Source organism: Sebastes umbrosus, chromosome 8 (genome assembly GCF_015220745.1).
Source record: "Sebastes umbrosus isolate fSebUmb1 chromosome 8, fSebUmb1.pri, whole genome shotgun sequence".
Taxonomy (NCBI): Eukaryota; Metazoa; Chordata; class Actinopteri; order Perciformes; family Sebastidae; genus Sebastes; species Sebastes umbrosus.
In genome coordinates this window covers 15,668,654-15,695,533 of record NC_051276.1, presented here as the reverse complement: position 1 = coordinate 15,695,533, position 26,880 = coordinate 15,668,654, and the positions used below count along the sequence as shown (strand labels likewise).

Genomic DNA, 26,880 nt, shown 5'->3' with positions numbered 1-26,880 from the left:
TAATCGATTGACAGTCCTAGTGAAATGACATTATCTTTAATCAAATTACTGTATTTATATTTATTAGGACTGTATGACAAGCAGTATTTCTCAACACAGCTGACCTTCCAAGTGTCTGCTCCCAGACTGAACATCGTGCATCCAATGTGAATCACATTATGCATTATGAATTATGCATGTATGCATTATTTGCATTTTGTTAATTGATTTCCAATAATAAATTTACATACCTTAGCATAAAGCAAGCATATTTGTCTACTCCCATGTCGATACGAGTATTAAATACTTGACAAATCTCCCTTAAGGTACATTTTGAACAGACAAAAAAAGGTGCAATTACAGTAATCACCATTAATCATGGACAATCATGCGATTTATCGCGATTAAATATTTGAATCGATTGACAGCCCTAGTTTTAACTATATTTATATTCTGGGTAGTTTATTGTGGTCTTTGGTATTTATATGTAGGCAGGGAATGAAATTAGCACCTGCCACCTGCCAAATACAGGGTAAGTGTTGGCTGTGGCAGGTAAAACTTTCAGGTTACCTGCTACCAAGGCAGATAGGTTTTCCTTATATTGAGAAATATTAGTTTTAGAAAGCAAATGCTAAATTAAAAATAGTCAGGGATTAAGGTTACATGATCCATATTTCTACTGTCTGTTACCACTGACTCAGTGTTTACTAGGGGCGGATGAAAATATTGAGTATTGCAATATTGTGTTTTGTGATACTGTATTAATTCTCAAAAACTCTGTATTGAATTCTAATTAATAGTTTACATGCAAAGATTAACTCAGGAAATACTTTACTTTATTTGCAAAGATATGCAAATGCAGATCCTACTATAAACGCACTACTATTATGATTGCATAAAAAAAGTTAACTTTTTTATGCTCAGATTTTATGCATATGGCAGTGTTATTTATACTATGACAGTTTTCCTAAAAATAGATTTTTTAAAAATCGCAATATATCGCCTAACTTAAAGTATCACAATATATCGCAATACATTGCATTGTAACCCCTGTATCGTGATACGTATCTTATCACAAGATTCTTGCCAATACACAGCCCTAGAGTTTACGATTCTAAAGCGTTCTACATAGGAAACATGACTGTCATAGTATGAATAACACTGCTATCTGCATAACATCTGAGCATAAAAAAGTTAACATTTTTTATGCAATCAGAATAGTAGTGTGTTTATAGTAGGATCTGCATTTGCATATCTTTGCAAATAGAGTAAAGTATTTCCTGAGTTAATCTTTGCATGTAAACTATTAATTATTATTCAATACAGAGTTTTTTGATTGCACGTGGGGCAAATCAGATGTAACATTTGACTCAACACACAAGTTACCTACATAACAAAAATGTATCCAAATAGTTGAAGAGGTTTTTTTGAGTAATGACCCCTGGTGACCCAGCAGTACATAAAGTACTTTAATTCTGTCACAGTCAGAGTGTGTGTGTGTGTATGTGTGTGTGTGTGTGTGTGTGTGTGTGTGTGCAGACTTGGTGAACATGGGGTTAAGTTTCCCTCCTCTCCTGTGCCGATGAGCGTTGATCCCTCATAATGGGATGTGCCACCGAGTCGCTCTGCTGCTCTAAGCTGCAGCAGGTCAACATATTCACAGAAAGAGAGAGAGAGAGAGAGAGAGAGAGAGAGAGAGAGAGAGAGAGAGAGAGAGAGAGAGAGAGAGAGAGAGGGAGAGAGAGAGAGAGAGAGGCGGGTCTATCTGCAGAGAGACAGATGAGAGCTGTGGACTCTCAGCGGTCGTGATTTCATCGATGAGGAGCTGACTACTGACCAGCCTCAGACTCGCGCAGAGACACACAGACAGACAGACATGGTGACACGTGGATATTTGTGTTTGAGAGGATCCACCCGCGGCCACCGGCTGGATTAACCCGCTCTGTGCGTCGCATGCGTCGGCATCCCGGCTCTCCTTCTCTCTCACTCCGGCGATGCGCTCTTTAAAGGAAACCGAGACATCCGGAAAAACGCATCCATGCGCCAACACGACTAGTCCGCATCCCGACATGCCTCTGACAACACAAAGCCTGTCTTCAAGGAGCTCCCAGCAGCAGCAGAAGAAGAAACCAGCGCACATGCACATCGGCATGGGTGCGTCAACGCGGTTATCTCGCTCTGTGGCGTTCTGGAACGCGGTTGCTTAGCAATGAGACAATCTGGGATCATTAAGTAAGACTTGTATTATTGATATATAACTCGACGACATGGCTGATCAGAGCAACATCCAGTCCTCCGCCTCCAAGAGCATCCGGCCTTTTAAATCCAGCGAGGAGTACCTGTACGCCATGAAGGAGGATCTGGCGGAGTGGTTGAACACCCTGTATGATCTGGATGTGATCGCAGACTCCTTCATGGACGGGTTAGGTTCCGGCTGTGCTCTCTGTCGCCATGCCAACAACGTGAACCGCGCCGCGCAGGACTTCCAGCTGGAGCACCCGGAGGCTGCGAGCTCCATGAAGGTGCCGTCCAAAGATGTCGTCTTCCAGTCTCGCAATGTGGTGCCCGGCTCCTTCCTGGCGCGGGATAACGTGTCCAACTTCATCAGCTGGTGCCGGCAGGAGCTGTGGATTAAAGACGTGCTCATGTTCGAGACCAACGACCTGGTGGAGAGGTGCAACGAGAAGAACTTCGTGCTGTGTCTGCTGGAGGTGGCGCGACGCGGCTCCAAGTTTGGCATGTTGGCGCCCATGTTGATCCAGCTGGAGGAGGAGATCGAGGAGGAGATCCGGGACCAGGAGAGCTCGAGGATCGATGATGCTGGGGAGTCGGTGGTGGTGGAGCAGCAGCCGCAGCAGCAGAAGAGTCCAGCACCCAGCAGGCTGTGCTTCAGCCGGCAGAAGGAGAGCAGCAGCAGCCAGCAGCAGAGTAGTGTGGAGGATGATGAAGAGGAGCCAGAGCCAGAGCCCTTCGTCTGGCCGCAGAAGAGGGTGTTATGTGACATGCGAAATCTGGATGAATTGGTGAGTTGAATAAAAACCTCTGTATGTTAGTACCCTGATTTAATTACCCTCCATAACATGTGTCACAACTGCATTATGATGATTCATGCAAGTCATCATAGACAGTGTAATAATCTCACAGCCCAATCCTCACACACTTGAGTCATCACTACTCATAACTCATAAATACCCTGATTTAAAGGGGCTGTTTGTAACTTTCAGAATTGCTTGTTGATAGCGACACCTGTGGCCGTTAAGTCAACGAAATTCAACGTCCGGCTCGAGCTTGTGCTCGCTCTACATAGACATGAACGAGCATCGATCAAAACAGTGAGGCGACACACGTCAGCTAAAACCACAATATAACTCTATATTTCACCTGCTTGGCAGTAAGGTTAGCTGACCAGACGAAGGTCTCTCCATGAATCAATGCTGATCCTAGTGTTGGCTTTTCCTGCTTCAGCTGAAGCAGTAGGAGAAACGTTGTCGATGATAACGTAACTCGTTGCGGAGCCCCGTCACTTCACAAGACACGGAAAACTGTCCACTGTACATTCACTAGATATTCTCAGAGCTAAACTATCTCTTCTGCAGTGTGTAGTGTGCGCGCATGCACGTGTAGAGGTGGAGCGAGACAGCGAGAACGCGCCCGGTGTGTGAGTGAAGGCAAGCAGGGAGAGGAGCAGAGACTCCAGCCACACGCGAGCGCGCATATGCGAGCGCGCATATGCGAGCGCGCATATGCGAGCGCGCATATGCGAGCGCGCATATGCGAGCGCGCATGGGATCCCGACCCGGTAGATTTATACGTGTAAGAAGTTACAAACAGTCCCTTTAATTACCCTCCATAAAATGTGTCACTTCTGCATTTATGATTCATGCAAGTCATCACAGACAGTGTAATCATCTCACAGCTCAATTCTCACACACTTGAATCATCACTACTCAGAACTCATAAGTGTGAAATACAGTTGAAATCCAGGGTTTTCCCCCTCTGGCCTGGCTCAGAAGTGAATATCATCAGTGTGTTTGCTAAACAGTATGAAGCAGCTGATATTATCTCCTACAGTAAAACACAGAAAAGTGTCAAAAGTGAAGCACCCTCTCGGAAAATATCATGTCAGTGCTATGAAGAAGCCAGGCGCCTTGTGGTGTGGGTGTGTGCATCCTAACTTTGTTTTGAACTGTGCAGTTAAATACCTGCTCACCTGTAGGGTCAGTGTGTGTTTGACACCTGAATTCTTGCTTTCTCTGGAAGGTCAGGGGTCAACTCGGTGACATTTCACCTGCATTCTTGCAGAGAAACGTCAGCCCCGCCTCTACAGTGTTGACGATAACCTCCAGCCTCTTTCATTTAGCTTGTGCATCAAGAAAAATCAATGCAATATCCTGCAGGAGAGGAAGATTCTTTATCATCCTCTACCAACGCTACTAAAAATGTCAGTATTTCCTGTCCTGTGTGGTTGAACTGGCTGACCTTTGCCAGGGCCTCCTTGACACGAGCACATTACAGAGGCAAAGGTCTTGTTGGGGCAAAGCTAATGAGCAGACAGACAGACCAGCGGGAACACGTGCATGGGGTGGGAGTGCGAGTGGGGGAGAGAAGTTGATATTTTCGTGTTGATGAAGAGAACAATGTCCGTCTTTGGCACCAAAGACAGCATAGAGAGGGGAGGAGGGGAGACAGTCACACTCATGCTGGTCAGGCAGCAGAGCAGCAGAGCGGCACCAGTGTGACCTCCACAGACAGAAATAGGAGAGCATGTGGAGGAGGATGTGCGCTGTTCACATCCAGACTGTCTGAGTCGGCACACTCTCGCTCGTATGACTAGAGCGTTACTGAGGATTAAACGAGCCGGCTGCATGTTGGGGACAAAACGATCACAGGAAAGCTACACAGAGTATGTCTGTCTTTTCCTTTACTGTCATCCGCACTGACACATCCCTCAGCAGTCAGACGGTGACCGACAGACACATTTGGGAAGTGGCATCCCCAGTCATCTCTTCTTCCACCCTCCCTGTAAACATTAGAAAACTGCTCGCATGCAAGCTAAACAGAACAACAGCCCACATCAGCAACATGAGGCTCTTCAAACGAGAAACCACAGTGGTGCCAAGATGAGAGGCTTCAGTAATAAAATAGCTCAGTACTATCTTGTCTAATGGCTTCGTCATTTCGTATTTTGAGGCCCAGAACTGTGTGGAAGTATTTAGTATTTTATCAGGAAACAATCAAAATTAAATTCACATTTTTCTTTAAATATTTTGATCAATATCTGCTCAATCAGCTACCCGCTTAGCTCTCGCTGCGAGGCATTAGGCCTCTCTGTCCTCCTTAACATCAGTCACAAGTTTATCCTGCAGAATACATTTCTTTGTATTTCTGTCTTAACAAGAGATTAGTGTCTCTTTATTACTGGATCGCTAGTAGACATGAGTATCTGACAGGGAGGGAGGGGAAGAGAGTTAAAGTGCTTAGTTTCACTGCTCCACAGCTGTGACATCGGACTGTGTGTCCACTGCTTTCAGCCAAGTCACGACTCTCCTGCATCATCCAAGATGGATTGGATGTCACAGGATGGTTTGGCTCTTTTGCTTTCATCTTTATATACTAATTTTCCTCTGTAAATGAGCTACTATTCATACCTTCATTTTGAATCGGATTTAAAAAGCATACATGATGCATGAACGGCCTCCCTATTCCTATCCTATTGATGAAATGTCATCAATTAATTACCAGGCCATTAACACCCACAGAGACGTCATGCACAGCAGCCTCGGATGCTTGTGCAAACTGAAACGCTACGAATGTTCAGCTTCCATTTAGTTCTCATGTTATCTTTACAAAAACCTGATTGTGAGCCAGCAGATGGTGGGGGAAAACATCTACAGTACCATCACTGTTTGTACGGATGATGTCGTTACATGTGTGCGCCACCATGGTGCCCTAATCCAGTGGTTTCCAACTATTTCCTTAAAAGACCCCTTTTCTATCATTGAGTAGATTGATGACCCCTGACTAAGGGACATATTTTATGGCTATTTCACATTATATTCAATGTAGAACCACTGTTTAACTGTGATAACTGCAGGAAGTTTGGATTTTGAGCAGATTATTTCCTGTGAATATTGCATCAGAAATGAGTTTTCCTGTTGTTCCTAGGAACTTTTAACACAATTCTCTGTATTATGTGTTTTTGGGGGAATTTTTAACAATCATAGATACTTAATAGGCTTCTTTTTGGACAAATTTAATTCAGTGTTCTCCCTGACGCGTGTCCTTATCCTGTTTAAATGGTAGATAACAATCTAAGATTTAAAAATAACAATTTCATTTAGTTCTCTTCAAAGAAATGAATGAAATGCTGAGATATAGGCCAACTGTATATTTTAAAAAAAAAGTTTTCAATCAAGAAGTCCTTGCGACTCCCCATGAAGCTTTGGTGACCCCCAGATTGGGAACCAGTGCCCTAATAATCCAATTAAATCTCAAGCAGAAAACGTGAACTGTACAGTGTTTGCATGACCACCACGTACTTTAAGAGACATGTATACAGGACCATGTTATGCATTATTCAGTTATAAAAAAGAATCACATTTCTAGACCAACTTTAAACTCTAGTGTACTATCTTTAAAAAGTTTGCTGTTCTTATGCAGCTCACAGCGTCTCAATGAGGTTTGTTGGCAGCTGTATATTCTTCTCTACGTTGTGCAGTAGTTGGATGATCAAACTAATCTTCTTGTTGAGCTCAACAAGACAATACAAGTGTAGTGATAATAGGATTACAGGTCATTATTCTAATGAGTGTATAGTTACAGTCTGTATACAGATAGACAGCAGGATTATTTTAAGTAGTCCCTTTAAGGACATCTGGCTATTCAATAATCACACTAAAAATACATATTGTTGGTTATGATTTGTTCTCATTGCAGTCTGCTGATGAAACATTAAAGTGACTCAGTAAACTTGTGACTCTTAATGCAAACAGTTGACATGTCACATGGACTACCTACTGGATACAATAGGTATTTAAACTTTAGGAAGCTGTAGTCTATCCTGGTTACAACACGCCTTTATGTAAACACTCGCCTCCACTGATCTGGTAATTACTCATATCTCTGCGGGACGGTTTTCCACTCTAAAGTTGGGGAAGTGACCGGCGTCTCATTTCCTTCGTCATAAATTGAGTCAGTGATAAATGTTCCTGTTTCCCACTCCTGGAGATGTTTTTTCTTTTTTTCTCAGTAGTGGTGCAGACAGCAGCTGGATCACATTGCCACATAAATCTATTATTATATAATATATATACATATTATCCTTTGCATTAGGGGATTTTCTTTCATATCACCACTAGATAGGGATTATGACTTCGATTGGATCTGTATTTTCCTATACGCTGCGAGCAGCCTAATGTAAAGAAACACGGTCACCTACCTTAAAAGAAATGACCTTTTTGTATATTTTCTAGGTCTCGCAATTAGGCCTTGAGCTATGCAAAGTGACATACATGTGATCATTTGAATTAGAGCCCTTAATGCACACTCTAATTGTCCATATGTTTGCTGCATGCATAGGCATCTATACAGTACAATATTTGAGCTTCTAAACAACAGTCCATTGGAGCTTCCTTCATTGGCATCTTTCCTTCTTCTTGCTCAGTCATATAAACTGGTTCATGTATTTTTGTCACCCCAGGCTTCAACATTCAGCCCTTGTTTAGTTCATATATGATGTGCGAGCCCTCGTTCCCATCCCCCACCCCCGTCTCCGCTTTAGAGATGATGAAGCAAAGAGCAAAACAGTATGTCTTGTCGGTGGCATGTGAATAGACTGTTGACAGCGAGGCAATCAAAGGCTGACGTCTCAATCAAAGACGTTGGATGGAGACACCGGCACAGCAGAGAGGGGAATGGGTAATAAAGAGAGGTATTATGGCCGTATGGACAGTCTGCTCCATTAACCTTATGGTCCAATTCATGCATTCAGGGAATAGAAAAAAGGGGGGAGTAGACAACAGATAGTGTGCCTAGAGTGACTTCATTGTACACTCTGTTAAACCTGACTGGAGTGGATGTTACTCTGGTGAGGGAGAGCTACAGTAGAGAGGGGAGCGAGAGTGAAAGAGAAAAGTAGGTCATCATGCTCTGCATTGGGTCACACTCGTACGCTTTGCTGAGAGAGCGTGGCATCCTTCGCTGTTTCTCCCTCCTGTGTCGCATGCACTCGTGTTTTTAGGGGTTTAATATTTGAAGTTTTTTTTTTTTAACCCTCTAGATTTTATTTAGTAAGAGCACACACCAGATTTCACTCCTCCTCCTCCTGCTCTTCCTCCTCCTCCTCACTATTTTCCATGCAGCATGGTGCATGCTGAAACTGCTGATTCTGCACTCTGCCTGCACGTACAGCGGGATGCCGTTATTGCATTGCGTTTGATGCGCTCCCCTGATTGTTTACATGATTATCATTTAATTGGGTGTTTATCTTAATAGAGTTTTTTGTCTGTGTGAGCAGTCTGGCTATTGTTTGCAGCCTCCTCCTCATGCTGGTTTCAGGTGGAGACTGTCAGGATGAGAAGTGCCGAGTGTTTTCTCGAGCCTCATCAAACCGAACCGACAAATGACTTTAGATGCTGGCCTGATATTTAACTTCCTGCGCCGGCTGGGTGATTACACCGCTGTCTGACTGGAGCCTTGCAGCACTTGATGTCCATTAGATTGATATATTATCCCAGCACCCCAATGGGCAGTTTGTCATGTGGCCAGAAGACAGGGCATTGATTTCCAGTTTCCTTGAAACGGATGAGGCCTGCCCTGGAGCCTGCGTGATTACATTTTTCACCCTGATCAAACACACAACACAGATTACAGAATATATAAAGGCATGTTGTTATTTTTGCCACAGATAAACAGATGAAGGAATAGTTTGACATCTGTTCTTATTCGCTTTCTTGTGTCTGCATGGTAAATAGGCTGTAGATTTGCTGGCAGGCAGATCAAGGCTAACTGTCCCCTCTGTTTCCAGTCTTTGTGCTAAGCTAAGCCAACTGGCTGCTGACTATCCTTATATCTAATGGACAGATGCAAAAATGGTATCGATCTTTCTCAGCCAGGAAGAAAGCAAGCATATTTCCAAAAATGTTGAACTATCGCTGTGATGCATTTTTTGTTTGTTATATAATTCAGTTTACCAGCATTTACTGACACACCTGATCCTGAGGCGTTTATGTTTTTCTCTCTCGTCTCTGCTGGTTTAGCCTGTTGAACCAGCGTGCTAACACTCTATAAATGCATGTATGTTCATGATCTCCAGTCTGTCCCTGCAGGCTACAACATAATCAGCATTAATCAGTCATTTGTAACCTCCCTTTACCCCTCGGGTTGTTTAAAGAGATCATATGTGCGAAGGAGGTTGTTTCGTTGTTTATGAGATGTTGTCCTCGGAGGAGTCGTTTATGCAGGCTGTCAGAACAGTGGGTTAATAGGAGGATAGAGTCTGATATGTAGCTGCGTTCACAGGCTTTAGGAATGCTTACTGTGGGTGGTGAAGCAATAACCCCTCAAGCTCCAAAAACCTCTCCCTCCTACCAAGCAGACGCCCGCAGTGTGTTCTCTTCTCTCTGTGCTTATCTGATGGGGAGGTTGCTTTATCTTGGGAAGTTTCCAGTCATGACAGGAGATCCTCGGGGGTAACAAGATAAGCTAAGAGATGTCATTTTTTTTTTTTTTTTACTTGAAAGAGCTGTACATGCTGTGCCACCTTTTAATCCTCCCCAATTTCCTTTACCTGTTGAAAAGACCGTGTATAAACCCTCCAATCTGCAGTTGCCTCTCAGGAAGTCAAATCCCGGAAACACCCGCGTGTAAATTCCTGCAGAGGGAGTTTGTTGTAAAGTTCTTTTTATTGTTGTAGTTTTGCAATAATTATCCTTCGCTGAGTAATCATAAAAGGAGCCAGCTACAGCAGGCCGGAGCACACCTATGTTTGATGACTGGAGTAAACTGTGTGGTAGCACGTTGTTTGTTGACTCAGGAGGAGAACAGACTAATATTCAAATGGATGTTTGGCCTCTCAGAGTACATTTAAAAAAAAAAAATGTGGATCCCAGTCTGAAAACATGAACCACAAAACCAGAACTATACTTTGTGTTTTCACATAATAACAACCTTTAAAATTCAAACCATGCAACAGCAAATTGTACTTATTAGAGTAGAACAACATTGGCATCCTTGACCATTCCTTTGCTATGATACCATCATGTTAAGCTACCGTAGTGTAGCATGTTAGTCCACATTTCATATCAGTAAATGGGGAATAAAACCTAAACATCTTTATCTCCCCCTCCCATTTCCTCTCCTCATCCCCCGGGGTTGGCTCAGCCCTCAGTTTCGTCCATGAATGGCCCTTCAGATGTTTGCAGGTCAGGAAGGAAAGGAATGAAGAGGTTGTTGACTCACACTGAGCAGATATGATGCGATCTGAGCCGTGGAATCATTAAAGGAATATGTACTGTAACGTTATATGTCCTTTACATTAAGCCCAGCTGCTCAATCCGAAGGGAACGTCGCAGCAGTCTCTTGATAATGGAAGTGTTTCTCTCTCTGTCTCTGCTCAAAACATCTCTGCATTCCTATCTTAAGATAGATACAGCAGATTCTCAGAATAGGGGCGTGCTGTGGATTGTTCAGGCCTTTTCTCTTCCTTTTCTCAAACATCTGCAGCTCTTGCAGAAAGCATCCCTTATCATGTGACTATCATGCATCCATAATTCATCTTTCAGTTTTTTCGCAGCGCTCCAGCTCCACTTCCGCATGTTTTCCTGCGTGACCTTGTCCCCCTCCTCCCCTTCTGTCTCATTCTGCTGTGTTTTGGTTTCAGTGTGTCTGAGTGAACCATTGTTGACACGGTGAAGACATGGGAAGTGCACACATTTCATGTGAGAGGCTCCACAGAGTAAATATTTCAGATGCCAGGGCTGCTATTGATTAGGTTATTATTAAAACCATTCACGGCTCAGTGTTTGGTATGAGACACACAGTGTGTGTGTGTGTGAGTCCTTCACCTTCCCTCTGGAGGAAAAAGCATGACCTCAGCTGAACAGCTCCGGGGAGGTTTTGAGAGCGAGAGAAAGGCTTTACAGAGTACAGTTAAAAAGGGAAGAGTAACGCTATGTGTGTGTGTGTCTGTTGCCATGGCAATCTTTCCATTAAGTCACTGGCCGGGGTTTTTCCAAATCAGGGCTCGTCCACCTACTGACAGAATGAAAGACGGAGTGACAGAGCGGAGGGGAAAAAAAGAGAGGGAGCGAGCAGATGTAAGCAAAACAAAGGAAGCAAAGGCAAATGTAGGGCCGGTCAACGAGTGCACGGGCTAAGAGTAATGATAGACAACAAAGCAGACGAGAGAGACAAGATAGAAGCAGGTGAGAGGCAGGTGAGGGGTAGCGCTGATGCCTCCCTCTTTAATCAGCATGGGGAGAGAATGAGGGGTGCTGTTGCAAGAAAATAACAAGGTGCCTTCTTAATCTTCTGAATGCAGGGTGTTATAGGCCACACACACACTGCATGTGAGCCATATCCCTGTACACAGCATGAAAGCTACCGTAAACAGCCAAAGGGTGGGAGCTCACAACCTGACATTTTTCCTCTAACACGTCACTTAAATATCAATAAAGTACTCTCCTGCCCTCAGTAATGGCTGCCCCTGTATGCACAATTATGGAGCAGTTACTCCTCTTCTCTTCCTCCTTTCTGTCCACTTTGCTGCTCTCTACTTTCTCTCCTCCCTCCTGGTTGTGCATACGCCTTTGTCTGAGAGAGACGCCAAGAAAAACATCAAAGTTTGTCCAATCCTGCGCGAGCCCAGGCCCTGTGCAGCACAGGCGGATCTCGCTCCACCCTGCAGTTGTGTCTGAGCCTAATAAGCACCCCCGACCACAGCAAGGGCATCGGGTCTGATTCTCTACGATTCAAAACGCAGCTGGCAGCGCAGGCCTGCTGACATCATCATCACCACCACTAGTCTGGTTTCTAGGCTCTTTTTCTACCCTCAGTTTTATGATGTCACACACCCAGAAACGTTGTCATGTGACAGGCGGCAGGAGGCAGAGAGGGAGAGTATTCATTAGCATGTCCACATATGTATTTTTGTGCTTTTGTGACAGTTTGCGGTGAACTAAGTTACCAAAATGTTCTGCAGGGATGGGGTGAGGCCTTTTAATGTGGTGAGGGAGCGGGGCGGGGCACCCTGACACCCAGTGGGTGCTCGGAGAGAGAAGTTGGCAGGAAGATGACGCACAAACAATCCACACTCAACACCCTCATACACTCAGTCAGCCAAGACTGCTCATTTCTCACACCGTGAAACAGAGTTGCTGTGTTGTTGACACAAAACGCTCAGAACCAGCGGGTGCAGAAATATGTGACTAAACGTGATCTCATGTGGGGGTCAGGAAGGGATCACCGTCACGTTCCTCTCGGATGCGTGTGTGTCATGTTTGACTGTGGTGGATGTTGAAACTTCTTTTGTTTTGTTCTCCTCAGGTGCGTGAGATCCTGGGCCGGTGTTCCTGTCCAGCTCAGTTTCCTATGATAAAGGTGTCGGAGGGGAAGTACAAAGTTGGAGACTCCAGTGCATTGATCTTTATACGGGTAGGTGCTCACCACCAACAGGAACACAATTATCTGTCACTGTGAGCCACAATGAGACATGTCTTTGTGTTCACTTTCTATGTTTATAGATTAAGGTCGACAGGAAAATAATCGCACATTATGTTTTCAGTGAAAACATTGCATTCAAGATGTTTGATCACCTGTATGGATGCTTTGAATATCAAGCACAATTCTGCAATATTATTAATACAACTGGCAAACTTTGATTAAACTACTTAACATTGCTCAAAGGTATAAATAATACCAAATGAAAGAATAAAAGTTCCTGCACACTATCTGTCAGGTCACCTGCACTTAAAGAATAGTTTTAGTTCATTACAATTTGGGTCTAATTTTAGTAGTTTTGACCATCATTCATATCAGTAATTATAATGTTGTACTCGCCATAACCACTCTGGGAACGATGCAACATCACAACAACGAAGAAAGACGAGTATTGTACAGGTTTTAAACAAACCCCCTAAGTTATTTTGAAGACAGAAACAAAAATAATTGGTATAAATGATCCAAGCTGTCTATGATAAACATCCATCACAGTTAACAGATTGACCTAGTTTAATTTTGACAAAAACAAAAATCCCCACAGCTATCTTGCTCTAAATTTATTCTACAGGTACACCCTTTGTGGTCAAAATGTTGTCATGTTCATGTCGATTAAAAAACTAATTGGGAATAGATGACAATGTGCTAAAAATCTTTTTCTCCAAATATTGTTACTCAGCACAGGCCAAAAACTGTTGTCTGGTGTTCTCACTTTTGATTTTACCTCCAGATGAAGTGGTTTATTCGACCAAACAGTCTGATTTATCTGACCATATTGCCAGATCGCTGATAGACATGACAGCCAAAACGACGAAAACGTAGGCCAAAGTTGTAATAAACCTGAATTATCCTTAAAGTCATTTTTACACCACTATACATGTTCAGCTGAATATATAGTAGCTACTTTGGCACAGGAGACTGGGAGGCCTGCAGTAATGCATGGAACCATACGGTGTTGGCATATGGCATCATATGTTGTTTCAAGGAGAGCAAGGTTACGTACACTGTGGCAGCAACAGATAAACCACTCAGCTGCTTGGCTGCATCAAACCGTATGTAACAGTAACAGCCCCTTTTATATACAGTGTATGTAACAGCATTGTGATTCCTCTCTCTCTCATACGAGTGTTTACTAACTGGCCCACTCCCAGGACTGTACTTTTTTCCACTGAGACACAATTAGAGCTTTAGGTCACTTCCTGAGTTGGCTCTTATCTTGGCTGTAGCCTGTTTCTGCTGGACTGTTTGTCTCAGTTTCAGTGTAAGAGCCGCCACTGAACCCACATCAGGCCTCACAGGACCGGGCAGGAAGGCTGCTGGGTACCAGGGATCGATTTGGTCTCACTTACCTAAAATGAACCCCAGCCAGATTAATGTGACTTAATGACTCGCTGGATGGTTTTCCGAGTTGTATGCAACATTATAGCTCTGTAATGTCAATATTTCTTCACTTTTAGCGGCACCACTTTTTCCAGACAGGGAAATGTGATATACACTATGTGAAGCAATGTTTGGCACACCCCTAATAGCATTTTCTACTTTATTTAAAGGTGCCATGTGTTCTGAATTCAGTAGGACTAACTGTAAGGGACTGTGTAAAATTTTTGAATAGTTGAATCTTGTATTTCACATTTTAGAAATGCAAGACCATCCCCAGCGTAATTAATATTTTCTTTGGACTTTCTATAACACGGACAAATCGTTTCACCACAAATAACTAAAAGAGGCAAAGCATAAATAATTTAAGATGGTGTTATCTGTAAAACGTATAATTTAACATATATTAATGGAATAATAATTCTCACAATAGCCACTAATGCACACAATAGCAGTGGATTTAGCAATTTCCAAATTTATGGCAAACATAACAAAATTATTTCTCTATTTTTCAAAGAATGTATAATAGGTATTCAGCTTTCTCTTATGATGCAGACCAAAGTGGTCGTCTGTGATAAATAAAGTCCTGAAACAGAGACATGATTGTTCTACTCTGCATTTTCATTTCATGTCATAAACGCACAATTACGAGCGCTAAGGCGCACTAAAGCCGTCATTAGCGGCTAATCCTGCGAGGGAAGGCTGAAGTATAAATTTGGGATGAGGAAAAAAAATAACAGACCTCCCTCCCTTCAGCAAAATTAAAAATACATAACCTCTCCTCCCTACTAATAATTTTCCTACGGTCCCTGAAATGGATTGTGAAGTGTTTGATCTCATGTTTTCCTGTTGGAACAGACATTTTAATGGGATAGACGTATTTAAACATGCCTGTCTGCAGTGTTTGTGTGTGTGTGTCTAGGAGCGTTTGACTTGTCAGATTAGCTCTCTTCACACTGTCTCCGCCCTCTCCTGACTCCTCACTGGGAATGACGGCGATCACACATATGCCCGAGCAGCTACGAGTGCGGCCAGCACACTTCCCTTATTCTTCTGAGGGGAGGAAGCAGGCAGCCGCTTTGACAGCCAACAAACCCCTATTCAGCCACCAAAGCTCTGACAAGGGTCTCGGGCTGAACGAGGGGATGAAGAGGAGAAAGCTAATGGGCGAAAGGGCCATATGAACAGAGAGGGGAGTTAATAAGGCGTCTTTGTCCCTGGGGAGGTCGCTCCCTAGAGGGAGGAGGAGATGCCTTCAGTCGTGGGGCACAACAGCTGAAATGAACCATGAGCTTGATTTTTTTGAGCTCACCAGCAAGATTTAAGAAGAAATTGGCTCAACACGCCCCCGCAATGATGACAAGACGTCTCTCTGTTCACTGTTGCCATAGAAACAGGGATTGGGTCTCTCTGCACTGTAGACTGTGATACCCCTTCAGTGGTTGGGAAATTAGGCAGCTAAGCCACAGATCTAAAGTGGAACATGGTCCCAAATCGTCTACTTAGCCTCAACACACTCCTCGGCAGTGCTGCAGCGTTACGTATAAAATATGAAAGGAATAATGAGCTTGTTGGATATGGAAACAAGTGCAATAAAACAAAGATTTAAAGCATTTTAAGACCCTTGATAATTCTCTTTATAGTCATGCAATTGTCCCACTATAGTTACACAAAGATGTTTGTTTATTTGGATTCTCAGTACCATCGTGACAGCTACTCCTCCTCCACAGGGAGCAATAACAAATTCATTGAATAGATGTATGACGCCATGTCTGTATATGTCACAACAACACCTCGCACACATTATAGATTACTGTACACTATGCAAAGACTAAAATAAGTGATCAGAGAGAGAAGTGACAGCAGTTCTTTTCTGTAAACTGCTTGCACAAAGCAAAAATTTGTCTGCTGCTTTGTTGAAAAAGGTTTATTCCTCCTGTTAATTGTACATCAGTGATGATAAAATTATTTAAGCTGCAATGATTATTCGATTAGTTGTTATCTATTAAATTAGTTGCCAACTATTTTGATAATCGATTAATTGGTTTGAGTCACTTTTTAAGAAACAAAAGTAAAAATTGTAGCTTCTGAATATTTTCTGGTTCCTCTATGACAGTAAACTGAATATCTTTGAGTTGTGGACAAATCAAGACATCTGAGGACGTCATCTTGGGATTTGGGAAACACTGATCGACATTTTTTTCCATTTTCTGACATTTTATAGACCAAACAACTAATCGATTAATTGACAAAATAATCGTTAATTGCAGCCTTAAAAAATATGATTTGAAACTCGTGCAGCGTTGCTTTTCACTGCTGGCACATGGTGATGGTCACACAGCATCACACAAACAGTAAACCTGTTACTGACATAAGGCCAGAGCAGAGGAGAGTAAGCAGTTTAGCAGATCAGCTGTTTTGACGGATTTGATGTAATAGGGGAGAAAGGCCAACGAAAGGACTTGGCGCGGATTGTGTTGGAGAGAAGGTGCGGGTCAGACTGTTGTGGCCTCTCTCAGGGACCTGGAGATGAGGCGCTGTGCCGTGTGTGATTTGATGGAAATAAACTCTGTGCCAGCCCACGCAGATCTGCCATTATTGGTTTACCTTGGCTGCCATCTGAGACACGGGTACAACCTTTAAAACATGTGTCTGGCAGACCCTGTTACACAACCGTAGGCAGGGGGACGCATCCACGGGGCTCTCACATCAGGCAAACTGTGTTGCCTCAGTGAAAGGCAGCTTCTGCCTGGAGGCAGCGAGGCTCTTCAGTCTGATCTTGTGGATGTGTGTGCTTCAAAGAGCAGAGGAGAGTAGGAAGTGACATATCCACCAACCCCCCCTCTGTCATGGCTATCCAGTCACCCCCCCACCCCCTCTCCTCCTCGCTGCTTCTCTCCACGGCAACTGGAGTCTCAGCTGAGGAGCAGAGAGGACAGCAGGGGTGAGTTGTTGTTACCATGCTAATTCACCCCGCTCCCCTCTGAAAACACGGGGAAGCCAGCTGAGAGGCATGAGAGAGGCCAAAAAAAAGGAGTTTCTTTCACAGCACTTTGGCTCTTTCTTATGCTACCGTACTAGTTGGCATGGCGATGAACGGCCCTCATAATGGCAGCAGCTGGGGGTGATGTGGGAGAAAGAGGAGGTGAGGGGGAGGGAGAAGCAGGGGCACAGGCAGGGGTGCATCTACATGTTACGTAACACCGAAGACCGGCTGGCCTTCAGCAAACTGCCCCACTTGTGGAATTTGCATATCTATCAACTTGTGCAGCGTGTGTGGTAGTGCTGTATATCAAAAGGTTTTTATTTGTGCATGAATGTGTGTATGTTGCTCTCCGTTTATCTATTGAAGCCTTGTTTTCTCTTTTCCTCCCCTCAGGTCCTTCGTACCCATGTGATGGTGCGTGTTGGAGGGGGCTGGGACACATTAGAGCACTATTTGGACAAGCATGACCCGTGTCGCTGCGCTGCTTTCGGTGAGGTCACTTCCTGTTGCCCAGCAGCCCCTTACAAAACAGCTTAATTGTTGTGTCTCCGTGTTGCATAATTCATAATGCATTTAAGATCATAAACAATAAAAAGTGATTCACATCGGATGCACTATGTTCAGACTGGGAGCAGACACTGGGAAGGTCAGCAATGTTGAGAAATACTGCTTGTCATACAGTCCTAATAACTATAAATACGGTAATTTGATTATAGATAATTTCATTTCACTAGGAATGTCAATCGATTAAAATATTTAATTGTGACTAATTGTATAATTGTCCATGATTAATCGCGATTAATCACACATTTTTTATCTGTTCAAAAAGTATTAATACTCTTATCAACATGGGAGTAGACAAATATGCTTGCCTTATGCAAACATATGTATATATTTATTATTGGAAATCAATTAACAACACAAAACAATGACAAATATTGTCCAGAAACCCTCACAGGTACTGCATTTAGCATACAAAATAGGCTCAAATCATAACATGGCAAACTGCAGCCCAACAGGCAACAACAGCTGTCATTGTGTCAGTGTGCTGACTTGACTAGGAGTCGCCCCAAACAGCATGTGATTATCATAAAGTGGGCATGTCTGTAAAGGGGAGACTCGTGGGTACCCATAGAACCCATTTTTATTCACATATCTTGAGGTCAGAGGTCAAGGGACCCTTTTGAAAATGGCTATGCCAGTTTTTCCTCACCAAAATTTAGAGTAAGTTTGAAGCGTTATTTAGCCTCCTTCACATTGAGCTGGTATGACTTGGTCGACACCAATGGATTCCTTAGGATCTAGTTTTATGATATCTTAAAGAAATTAGTGTTAAACTCAACTAAAATTAGTGGCGTTAAAACAAATTTGCGTTAACGCCTTATTATTGCGTTAACTTTGCTTTTGTCGACTGATTTGACATTGTTACATTGCTCAGCAACAATCACTCACCCTGCTTCATACTGAACCCTGACCAAAATTACTTCCAGCCAGGAAATTTAGGTCTGCAAAATGATGCAAGTTTGTAATGGAAAATGTGAAGTCACCCTGACTCCGTAATTCCTCTCCTGCTACCTTATCCCACAACACATCTGTGCAGCAACACAAAGACCTATTTTTGCTTATATAAATCCTAACCATTCAACGTTAACACTCACTTTGATTAGCAGCACAGAGCACAGTGATACATGCCTGTGCTGGGTGAGACCACCCCTCCTTATCTGCTGCTGAAGTGATGATGTCAAGGGCCGAGCCTCTGACTCTGGACAGCTGACACTTGCTGAAACACACAAATCATAATTGGTGCTACATTTCTAACCACAAGCGGCCATGTTGAAAATCATAGAGTATTATCTGATTACAGACATATGCCTGTTGTGTTCTATAAATGTTCTCCCTAAATGGTGGGATCATCTCTCTAGTCGGCTCGTATCACAAGTAAGGTCCTATCTATCTCTGGCTCAGGGAAGCATGTTATCTGCTGCTGCTATCTAAGAGCTTGATGACATTGATGTGGTTAGCTATGATATATTTCTGGACCTCTAAATCACTTGTATCCTTGTTGATTGTACAGGCTTTAACACTTGTTATCCATGTGTCTCCATAGCCCACCGCTACCACCAGGCTAAAGCCAGCGGCCAAGGTCAGGGCGGCCATAGCAAGTCCTCGAGCGCCCACTCCTCCCGCTCCACCAGCCCAGGCCCACACTGGCGAAACGATGGCATCGCACCTTACAAACCACCTGACAGGCGCTCCTTGGAGCCCCCCTCCGCTCCGTGTGCCTCCTCTTCCTCCTCAACGCGGTCCGGCCGCTCTCAGAACCCCTCCGCCCCCACCGAGCTGGACTCCGGTGCAGCACGCAATCTGCTCCCGCGGCCGCCACGAGACCGCTCAGAACCCCGCCACTTTAATCCTCTCAGGTGAGAGTGCGTTCGTCGAGTGTGCGGATCAGTGTGTTTACCTTGATAAGAAATTAATCCCTCACAAGTAGCCTGGCAGGTCACACTCAGTGTTTGCCGGTTGCTCTTTTGCGCACACAGATGACCCGGCAGACAGAAAGGCACACACACACACACACTCACACAGAAAGAACTGGGAATATACACAACAAAAACACATGCCAGAAAGCCACAGATTAGACCAGAGCAGATTTATCTAATCTCAGGTGACATTGCCCAGATAAACCCGTCTCACGCAGCCACCCTACAGCACTCACTAGAGACTACAAGATGGACACCAAAACATACTCAGCTCTCTTTTCCCCCACTCTCCTCTCTTCTACTTTCATCCAGTTAATGAGACTATCGACTGCCTAAAGATGTCTGTGATTCTGTGCGAGCTGTTGCCTAAGCCTTTCTTCTCTTGCCATGGCAAACAGATGGTCTGAATTAGTATGAAGCCAGTGACAAATGAAACCACACATCAGTTTTTCTCTTTGTGATATACTTCTGAAGCAGCGTCCATGCTGGTGGCATCAGAGCCAGAGTTGTGGCATGTTAAGGCCACTATAAGTGTCTCTTTCTGTGGGATATAAAGACAATAACATCTGCTTATGTTCTTCATGAAGCTAGTGAAAGGTTATGTTGGTCACATACCTTCCCTATATGTCAGAGAGTGAAGGCGCCATTGTTTAACACAATTTGGAGCTGAATGGTGGTTTACTTTGGCCTCTATCCAAATGTGTGGCTCATTTCTGTATTGAGCGACGGCTCAGACCAGACGTCAGGGCAACAGCTCATACGAATTAACCCTGTGTGGGTGGGGCATCCTGTTTCAAGTGCGCCAGACTAGATGAAGACTAATCTGACAACTATCCCCAGACAACTGTTCACAGCTAACTAGGGAAGTAGGTCAACAGGTGGGCTCCATGCAGGAGAGGTAGCACGCCTGAATATATTCAAATCTAATTGTAGAATGTAGATAACTGTAGAAGTCCGGTGTAAAAAACACTAATTAAAGGTACAACCTAAATGAAAACAGACAGGTCTTTTAATGCATAGACTCTAGACAACAATTTAATACACTGTTTCTGACTCTGAAAGTTTCAGCTACAACAGAAATATTTGTAAATCTTGGGGTAAAAGCAGTGGGCAACATCCGTAAAATGAAGCCAATGCTGAAGTGCCTTAAACCTGCATTCTTTCTAATAGCCAGCAGGGGGCAACTCCTCTGGTTGCAAAAAGAAGTCTGATTGTATAGAAGTCTATGAGAAAATTACTCTGATTTATTACCTCAGTAAACATGACTTTATGGTTTCAAGTCTTCTTCAATACAGCATGATGTTCATTTGAGAAATTATGGTCCCATTTAGAGTCAAATAGATCATAAAGCAGAGTATGCTTTAGGGCGTGGCTACCTTGTGATTGACAGGTCGCTACCATGGCGTCGTCCGGTCTGGGAGTTGTCGTTTTCGTCTTAGAATTTTAACCCTTTCACAGTGTGTTTTCAGTTCATGAAAGATAAATATAACCTTTTTGGTCGCCTGAAAATGTTTTATTCAGCGTTCAGTTGTGCTTAGCTCCAACCTCTCGTGTCAATTCTGGTTGCAAACATGGCGACGGCAAAAATGCCAAACTCGAGGCTTCAAAAAGGCAGTCCACAAATCAATGGGTGACGTCACGGCGACTACGTCCACTTCTTATATACAGTCTATGGGCTAATATAATATACTCTATACAGGCAAATATGCTCTATCATGATAAGTTGAGAAACAGACCAAATGCTATTTTCACACCTAGATAAAGGATTATATGTGTGAGTACATCCTAAATATTCATAGTCAAACAAATAAGACACCCTCTACTGGGTATTCAAATGTCTAATTTATAATACATACTTTATTGATCTATGCTCATCAAATCTATCTAGATTTGTTCTTCCTGTAAGTGAAGCAGGAGCTGATTATACAGTTGAACCTGATGGTGCGTGACAGTGGAGTGTCTGGTTGAGAAGGGGCAATGATATGTGTTGGGTTAGAAAATCTCCATAATGTTTGTAGTATTAATATGAATATAAATTTCTCTTTGTGTCTCTCTACATTGTAGGAATAAGGACACAAAGTTGCCAGTGACAAGACGTCTATCTGGAGACAGTGACTCCTCTACAACCTCCTCTAAGGGAGGAGGAGGAGGAGGAGGAGGAGGAGGGGGACGTCTTTCTCTGGGTGGTGCCTCACGGCGCTCTGGTGATGAGGTAGTCCTGATGGTCAATCGCAAGGAGGGGAAGCATGTGATTGAGAGGCCCGGAGCTGGAGATAAGACCCCATCCCTGCGTACCTCACTGCCCCGCGCACGCAGCCAGTCTCGGGAACGTGCCGCTCTCGCTCCAATACTGAAACCGAACCCGCCACAAGGATCCGCCGATGGATCGCGAACATCCCGTACAGAGAGAGGCCGCTCCCTCGGAAACGAGGGCCCGAGGAGGCTCCATGCTCCGCGTTCCCAGAGCCAGACTAAGTTAACTAGCCGTACTCGGTCCGGTGACGCCAGCCCGGGACCCGCTTCCTGCTACAGAGACCCTCAGCCCCCACCCCCAGACAGACGAGACGACCTTCGTGCAAAACAACTGCCCCCAGCCTCTCCCAGAATAGGTGGTGGGTTCACCAAGAGGTCGTCCTCATGCTCTAACTCACCTGTTAAAGGGGTCCAGAACAACAACAGCAGCCCCAGCAAAAAGACTATAACTACCCCCAGACCTCCTGCCCCTCGTTCACCCTCCCTAGGAAAAAGCAGACTTCTGCCGCCAGTCGGAGGTCGACGTTCGCCTCACTCAACTCCCCGCAACTCTCACCATCACGCTGCCCGCTCCCCTCGGACGTCACAGGGCCCTCGCTCTGCTGGGCGAGGCCACCATAGGAACTGGTCTGGCCTGGAGCGCCAGCAGCCCGAGGCGGAAGGACCGGGCCTCGGCTTCCAGATGCTGCCAACGCTAGACCCTGAGAAGGAGCAGGACCTATATCGCAGCTTTGAGGCTGAGTTTCTGGCCAATACCCAGAATGCTAGAGGAGTGTCTTGTAGAGTGCCAGGAGGAGCGACGCTGCAAGGAGCTGGGACACATCCAGTGCCAGCTGATCCTAACGTCACTGACTCTGCCTACTCCTCCTCTAACTCCTCCAACTCCTCCCTGAATGTGGGAGCAAAGATAGGAGCTCTGCCTGACCTCAGGGAATCCAAGAGAACTAATCCCCGTCACTTCCCACTGGAGGACCCCTTAAATTTACTTTATGGACACAATTCTGGAGGACCACACAACTTTGGTCAAGGAGAGCCTGAGCACTGGGGGGAGCGTGGAGGGGGTCTCAAGAAGCTCCCAGCCATCTGTAGCTCCATCGAGGAGAGGGTACCTCCATCTTCTCTGCCTGGTCTTGTAGACACAGATAGTCTGATGAATCAGGTCCCCTCACAGCCTGCGTTCCCCTGTAGGAATTTGAATGGAGACCATGGAGGTTGTCCTCCCACAGGGGGGCTGACAGGTCAGCAGGATCAGCTCGGCTGGGGCACAGGGCCTGAAGGAGATGTTCCTCTGGAGAATCACCAGCCTAACTTACCTTACGACCTAGAAAACGGTGACGGCAGCGATGACCTCCCGCCCCCGGAGGCTTGTCCGTCACCCGTACCCCTTCCCCCCTCTGAGGACTGCTCCTTCCAGGATTCTTCGAGTGAAACCTCCTCCATGTGCTTCAGCCTGAGCGAATCACGCTCAGAAACGCCCCCACCGTCTTCGCCCCTGGCCAACGGGGACACTAACGGAGAAGGGCCGCAGACTAAGAAAGGGCAAAAGAAGACAGACAGCGTTGCCCCTGTCTCTAAGCACAAACTGAGAGGCAAGATGAGGCCTCGCACTGACAACAGGCCAGAAAACAGCCCCTCACGTATCCCCACACCGGTCAGCTACAGAGATCTACAGGCTCACGATACGTTTTCCCCGAACCACACCCCACCGATGTCCCCTCAGAGCTCGCGCTCTACCGGTCGTCCAGCCACATGCAAGGGCCTGCACCAGGCCTTCGCCGATATGATCCATCCTCAACCACGTTGCCCAGCCATGGGCAACAAAGATTGCTCCTACCCTGGACAGTCAGGGAGCCTGGACACTGAAGCTTGGATGTAGCACAGATGACACCGGGGGGTTGTTGTCATGAACTTTGACTACTGTGTAAAAAGACTTGAGATTGGGCTATAGACTGTTTTCATTGCATGTCTAACACTCCTTCTTTTTCACTTAGTTTCTCCCCTGCAGGGGGCTCACGTTGCTTTTATGTTGCACTCAAGCCAAATTATTTATTACCAAAGGAATGGTCTTTAATATTACTTTTACTGTAATTTTAATGTGTGCATGGGGATGCTTTTGCCAATCATAAGGTGTTTTTTTTTGTGTGAAATTCTCATGGTTGATACAGAGAGATCGAGAGAGAGCATATGTGCTGCCATGTGCCCCGCTGAGGGGCATGGTGAAGTGCCAGGGATTTAAAGCTGCAACTCTATAAACAGTGTAAACACTAAACCTTTAGTCAGATGGATTGGCTCCCTCTTGTGGTTTGCCACAGCATCTCTGCTTGCCTTGTTAGTCAAAGTACTGGTATGATGACTGTGATATGTTCAGTCTCTCCACATTAGTGGTCTTCATATATACTCACATTTACAATATACTAATAGGTAACATAGACAAAGGTTCCCACATCATTCCTCTGACTTTATGGACACTACATGCACTACCAATCTCTGTACAGTTGTATGTTGTTATTAATGTCACCTCTTCACAACAACTGATGTAGTCGAGATAGTTTTAAAATGCTTAATGTGTTACAGGTTTTAAATATTATGTTAAATGCAGTAAAACATTTTAACTTTATTTGTACTTTTAAGTGGATTAATTGTAAAAAAAAAAATAAAAATACAAGGAGGTTGTGTCATTGCCACTGAAACAGAAATGTTGGGAGCTCCTCCTCTGACCAAACTGTACTCTGGAATACAACACTACACATAAATACAAAAGTCATAGGTTAGGAGAATGAATGTGTAAATACATGTTGATGTGCTCACTAACAGACGTGGGTATTTTGTATATAAAAGGCATTGAATAATATACAGATTAATGTACATATTCACTGTAATCAGTTCTGTGCTGCCTTAGCTATGCAATGTTGGTGTTGGTGAAATGCCTTGACGATTCCCTTTGCCTTAAAAATGTATTAGCAGGTTAGTTTTTGAATGTTTTTGCTCACTAAGATCTATTCGGTAACACTACATTGCCATCATTAACTGTTTATGATAATAGAAATTGGAGAGTTTAAGTGTGGAATTAAGTAAGGAATATTGCCAATTTTAATCTTACATTATAATTGATGTAGGTGTACAATTCATGATAAAGATGTATAATTTATTGCCTCTGAATCCTATTAGTTGTTTTGAAATACAAGAAGCCAGATAACCTACTTAGCAACGAAACAACACGATCTGTGGTGACATCTAGTGGCTAAAGAAAGACATGTTTTATTCACAGTAAAAAGAGATTCTGTTTTCTTTTTTTGGTATGACATGTTCTGATGCGAATTAGAGCCAATAACAATGGAATAATGAGGGGATGTTTGATGGATGAAGAATGACTTTGACTTGAGTGTCTGAATGTGTGCAACAGTGCATGAATAATAGATGCTGTAACTGGATATTAGCGCTCTCTTGTATGAGAGGCCACACCCCAGCGACAGTACTTCTGTTTTTTGGTATTACACAGGTGTGGACTTTGTAAAATATATTTGAAAGTGGGAAAAGTTTGACTTGTTGTCAATTAAGAGAAGTTTGTTTTTGATGTGTTTACAATGGTTTTGATAAATCTCTCCCAGAGCAGAGATTGTGGCGACAATGTCAGTAAAAGAAGAAGCAACATTTGTGGATAACATCTTTTTGCAGAGCACTGACACAGTAAATGGAAAAAAAAGAGAGGAGTGTGCATATATTTGTGTACATACGGTATGAGAATATGTACAGAGTTGGAGTGAAGAGGGGAGTGATGTAGGTCTAATTTATTTATTTATGAAATCAAGTCTCACTGGGCTCAAGTGACATCTGTGTCCCAAGTGCTGTTAAATGAGTGTTTAGGGCCCACTGATGGACAAACATCAGGCATTTAAAGTTTATTTTCTCAACAAGTAAAGAGACATAATCCATTAGCAATATTGCCAGTTTAAAAACTGGTGTGAAACAGACAAACTAAACATATTCGGTCTCTTTTATATTCAGAGATATTAATTAAGTAATTTGATTTAATGCAACCTCTTCATTGCTACAAAATAATGTATGACGTGTCAGTATTGTTAGAGCTACATACGTAGCTGGTTATCATTTTCACCTGTATAAACAGAGTTTTACATTCAATCTAATTGTTTTAAATTGAAATTAGTTTCGGCTTATTTGAAGACATTTGCATTTTGATCAACTGGTGTTTAAAATCAACCAGTTATGTGAACTGTGACTTCATGCAAACATTTCGTTATCAATCACAGAAAGAGTGATTGTCCTCATAATCTTGCACAACTTTGCAAATTTCATGAATCTCTCTCTCTCCTTCTCTCTTTCCCTAATCAGCGAAATCTGAATGTTCATGATTTGACAATTTCTCGTCTGCTAATGTTATTTTCACTAAAACTTGTGTTAAATGTACAGATTGCTTGACATTGTGGAACTTGTATGTATGAAATAGCAATACTGCAACATTTCACAGTTTTTTTGAAGTTGAAAATGCTGTCAAGTTGTTCTTGTAATAAATATTTTCCTCTGAAGTTTGTGAATTATCTCTGATCAATTTTTCATTTAGGTTTTGGCCACACACAGCGGTGTGCAGAACCGACAGGGTTTGGATTTGGATGAAGTTGTGAAGTGCCTGTTTGAGAAATCCAAAATGTGAACATGGATAATGACAATAGTATTCTTCATGCACAATGTGATTTACTAACTTTTTGTACATTAATTTTTGTTGTATAAGATGCAAGACACTGTGTGTAATCCCCCCATTTGTCCAGTTGACTAATATCTGATGATCTCTTTGTGCAGATTTTGCTCCCAGAAGTGAAAAAATGCAACAAAACTGAATGCCCTATACGATGCCGTGTCTTGGAGTATGTGCAGAATGGGAATACTGAATACTGTTTTCCTTAAAAATCATCATCTCCCCATTTGTTGGGAAGATAATGCAATTTTTAGTGATTTGACCTATACTTAGACAGTTTATTTGGTAAAATAACCAAATTAAAATGAATGTTGTCTAATGCAACAATCATACCTTTTTGAAAGTGTGATTTTTGTTTAAAACCTTTTTCGAGAGGTGTT

General features: G+C 43.6%; 1 protein-coding gene across 1 annotated transcript; it reads left to right on the top strand.

Moving 5' to 3' along the window:
• Positions 1-1,296: 1,296 nt before the first annotated feature.
• On the top strand, positions 1,297-26,832 carry gas2l1 (growth arrest-specific 2 like 1). Its single transcript, XM_037778261.1, has 5 exons — positions 1,297-3,002; positions 12,523-12,630; positions 17,450-17,546; positions 19,164-19,476; positions 21,601-26,832. The coding sequence occupies exons 1-5, from the start codon at positions 2,247-2,249 to the stop codon at positions 23,663-23,665; spliced, it is 3,339 nt and encodes a 1,112-aa protein (XP_037634189.1). The 5' UTR covers positions 1,297-2,246; the 3' UTR covers positions 23,666-26,832.
• The last annotated feature ends 48 nt before the right edge of the window (positions 26,833-26,880 follow it).

Excerpts from the sequence above, each read along its gene's own strand:
- gas2l1 (XM_037778261.1), top strand. The coding sequence starts at position 2,247 with ATGGCTGATCAGAGCAACATCCAGTCCTCCGCCTCCAAGAGCATCCGG. Across the intron at positions 3,003-12,522 it reads TGCGAAATCTGGATGAATTG|GTGCGTGAGATCCTGGGCCG; the intron begins GTGAGTTGAATA and ends TGTTCTCCTCAG. Across the intron at positions 12,631-17,449 it reads GTGCATTGATCTTTATACGG|GTCCTTCGTACCCATGTGAT; the intron begins GTAGGTGCTCAC and ends TCCTCCCCTCAG.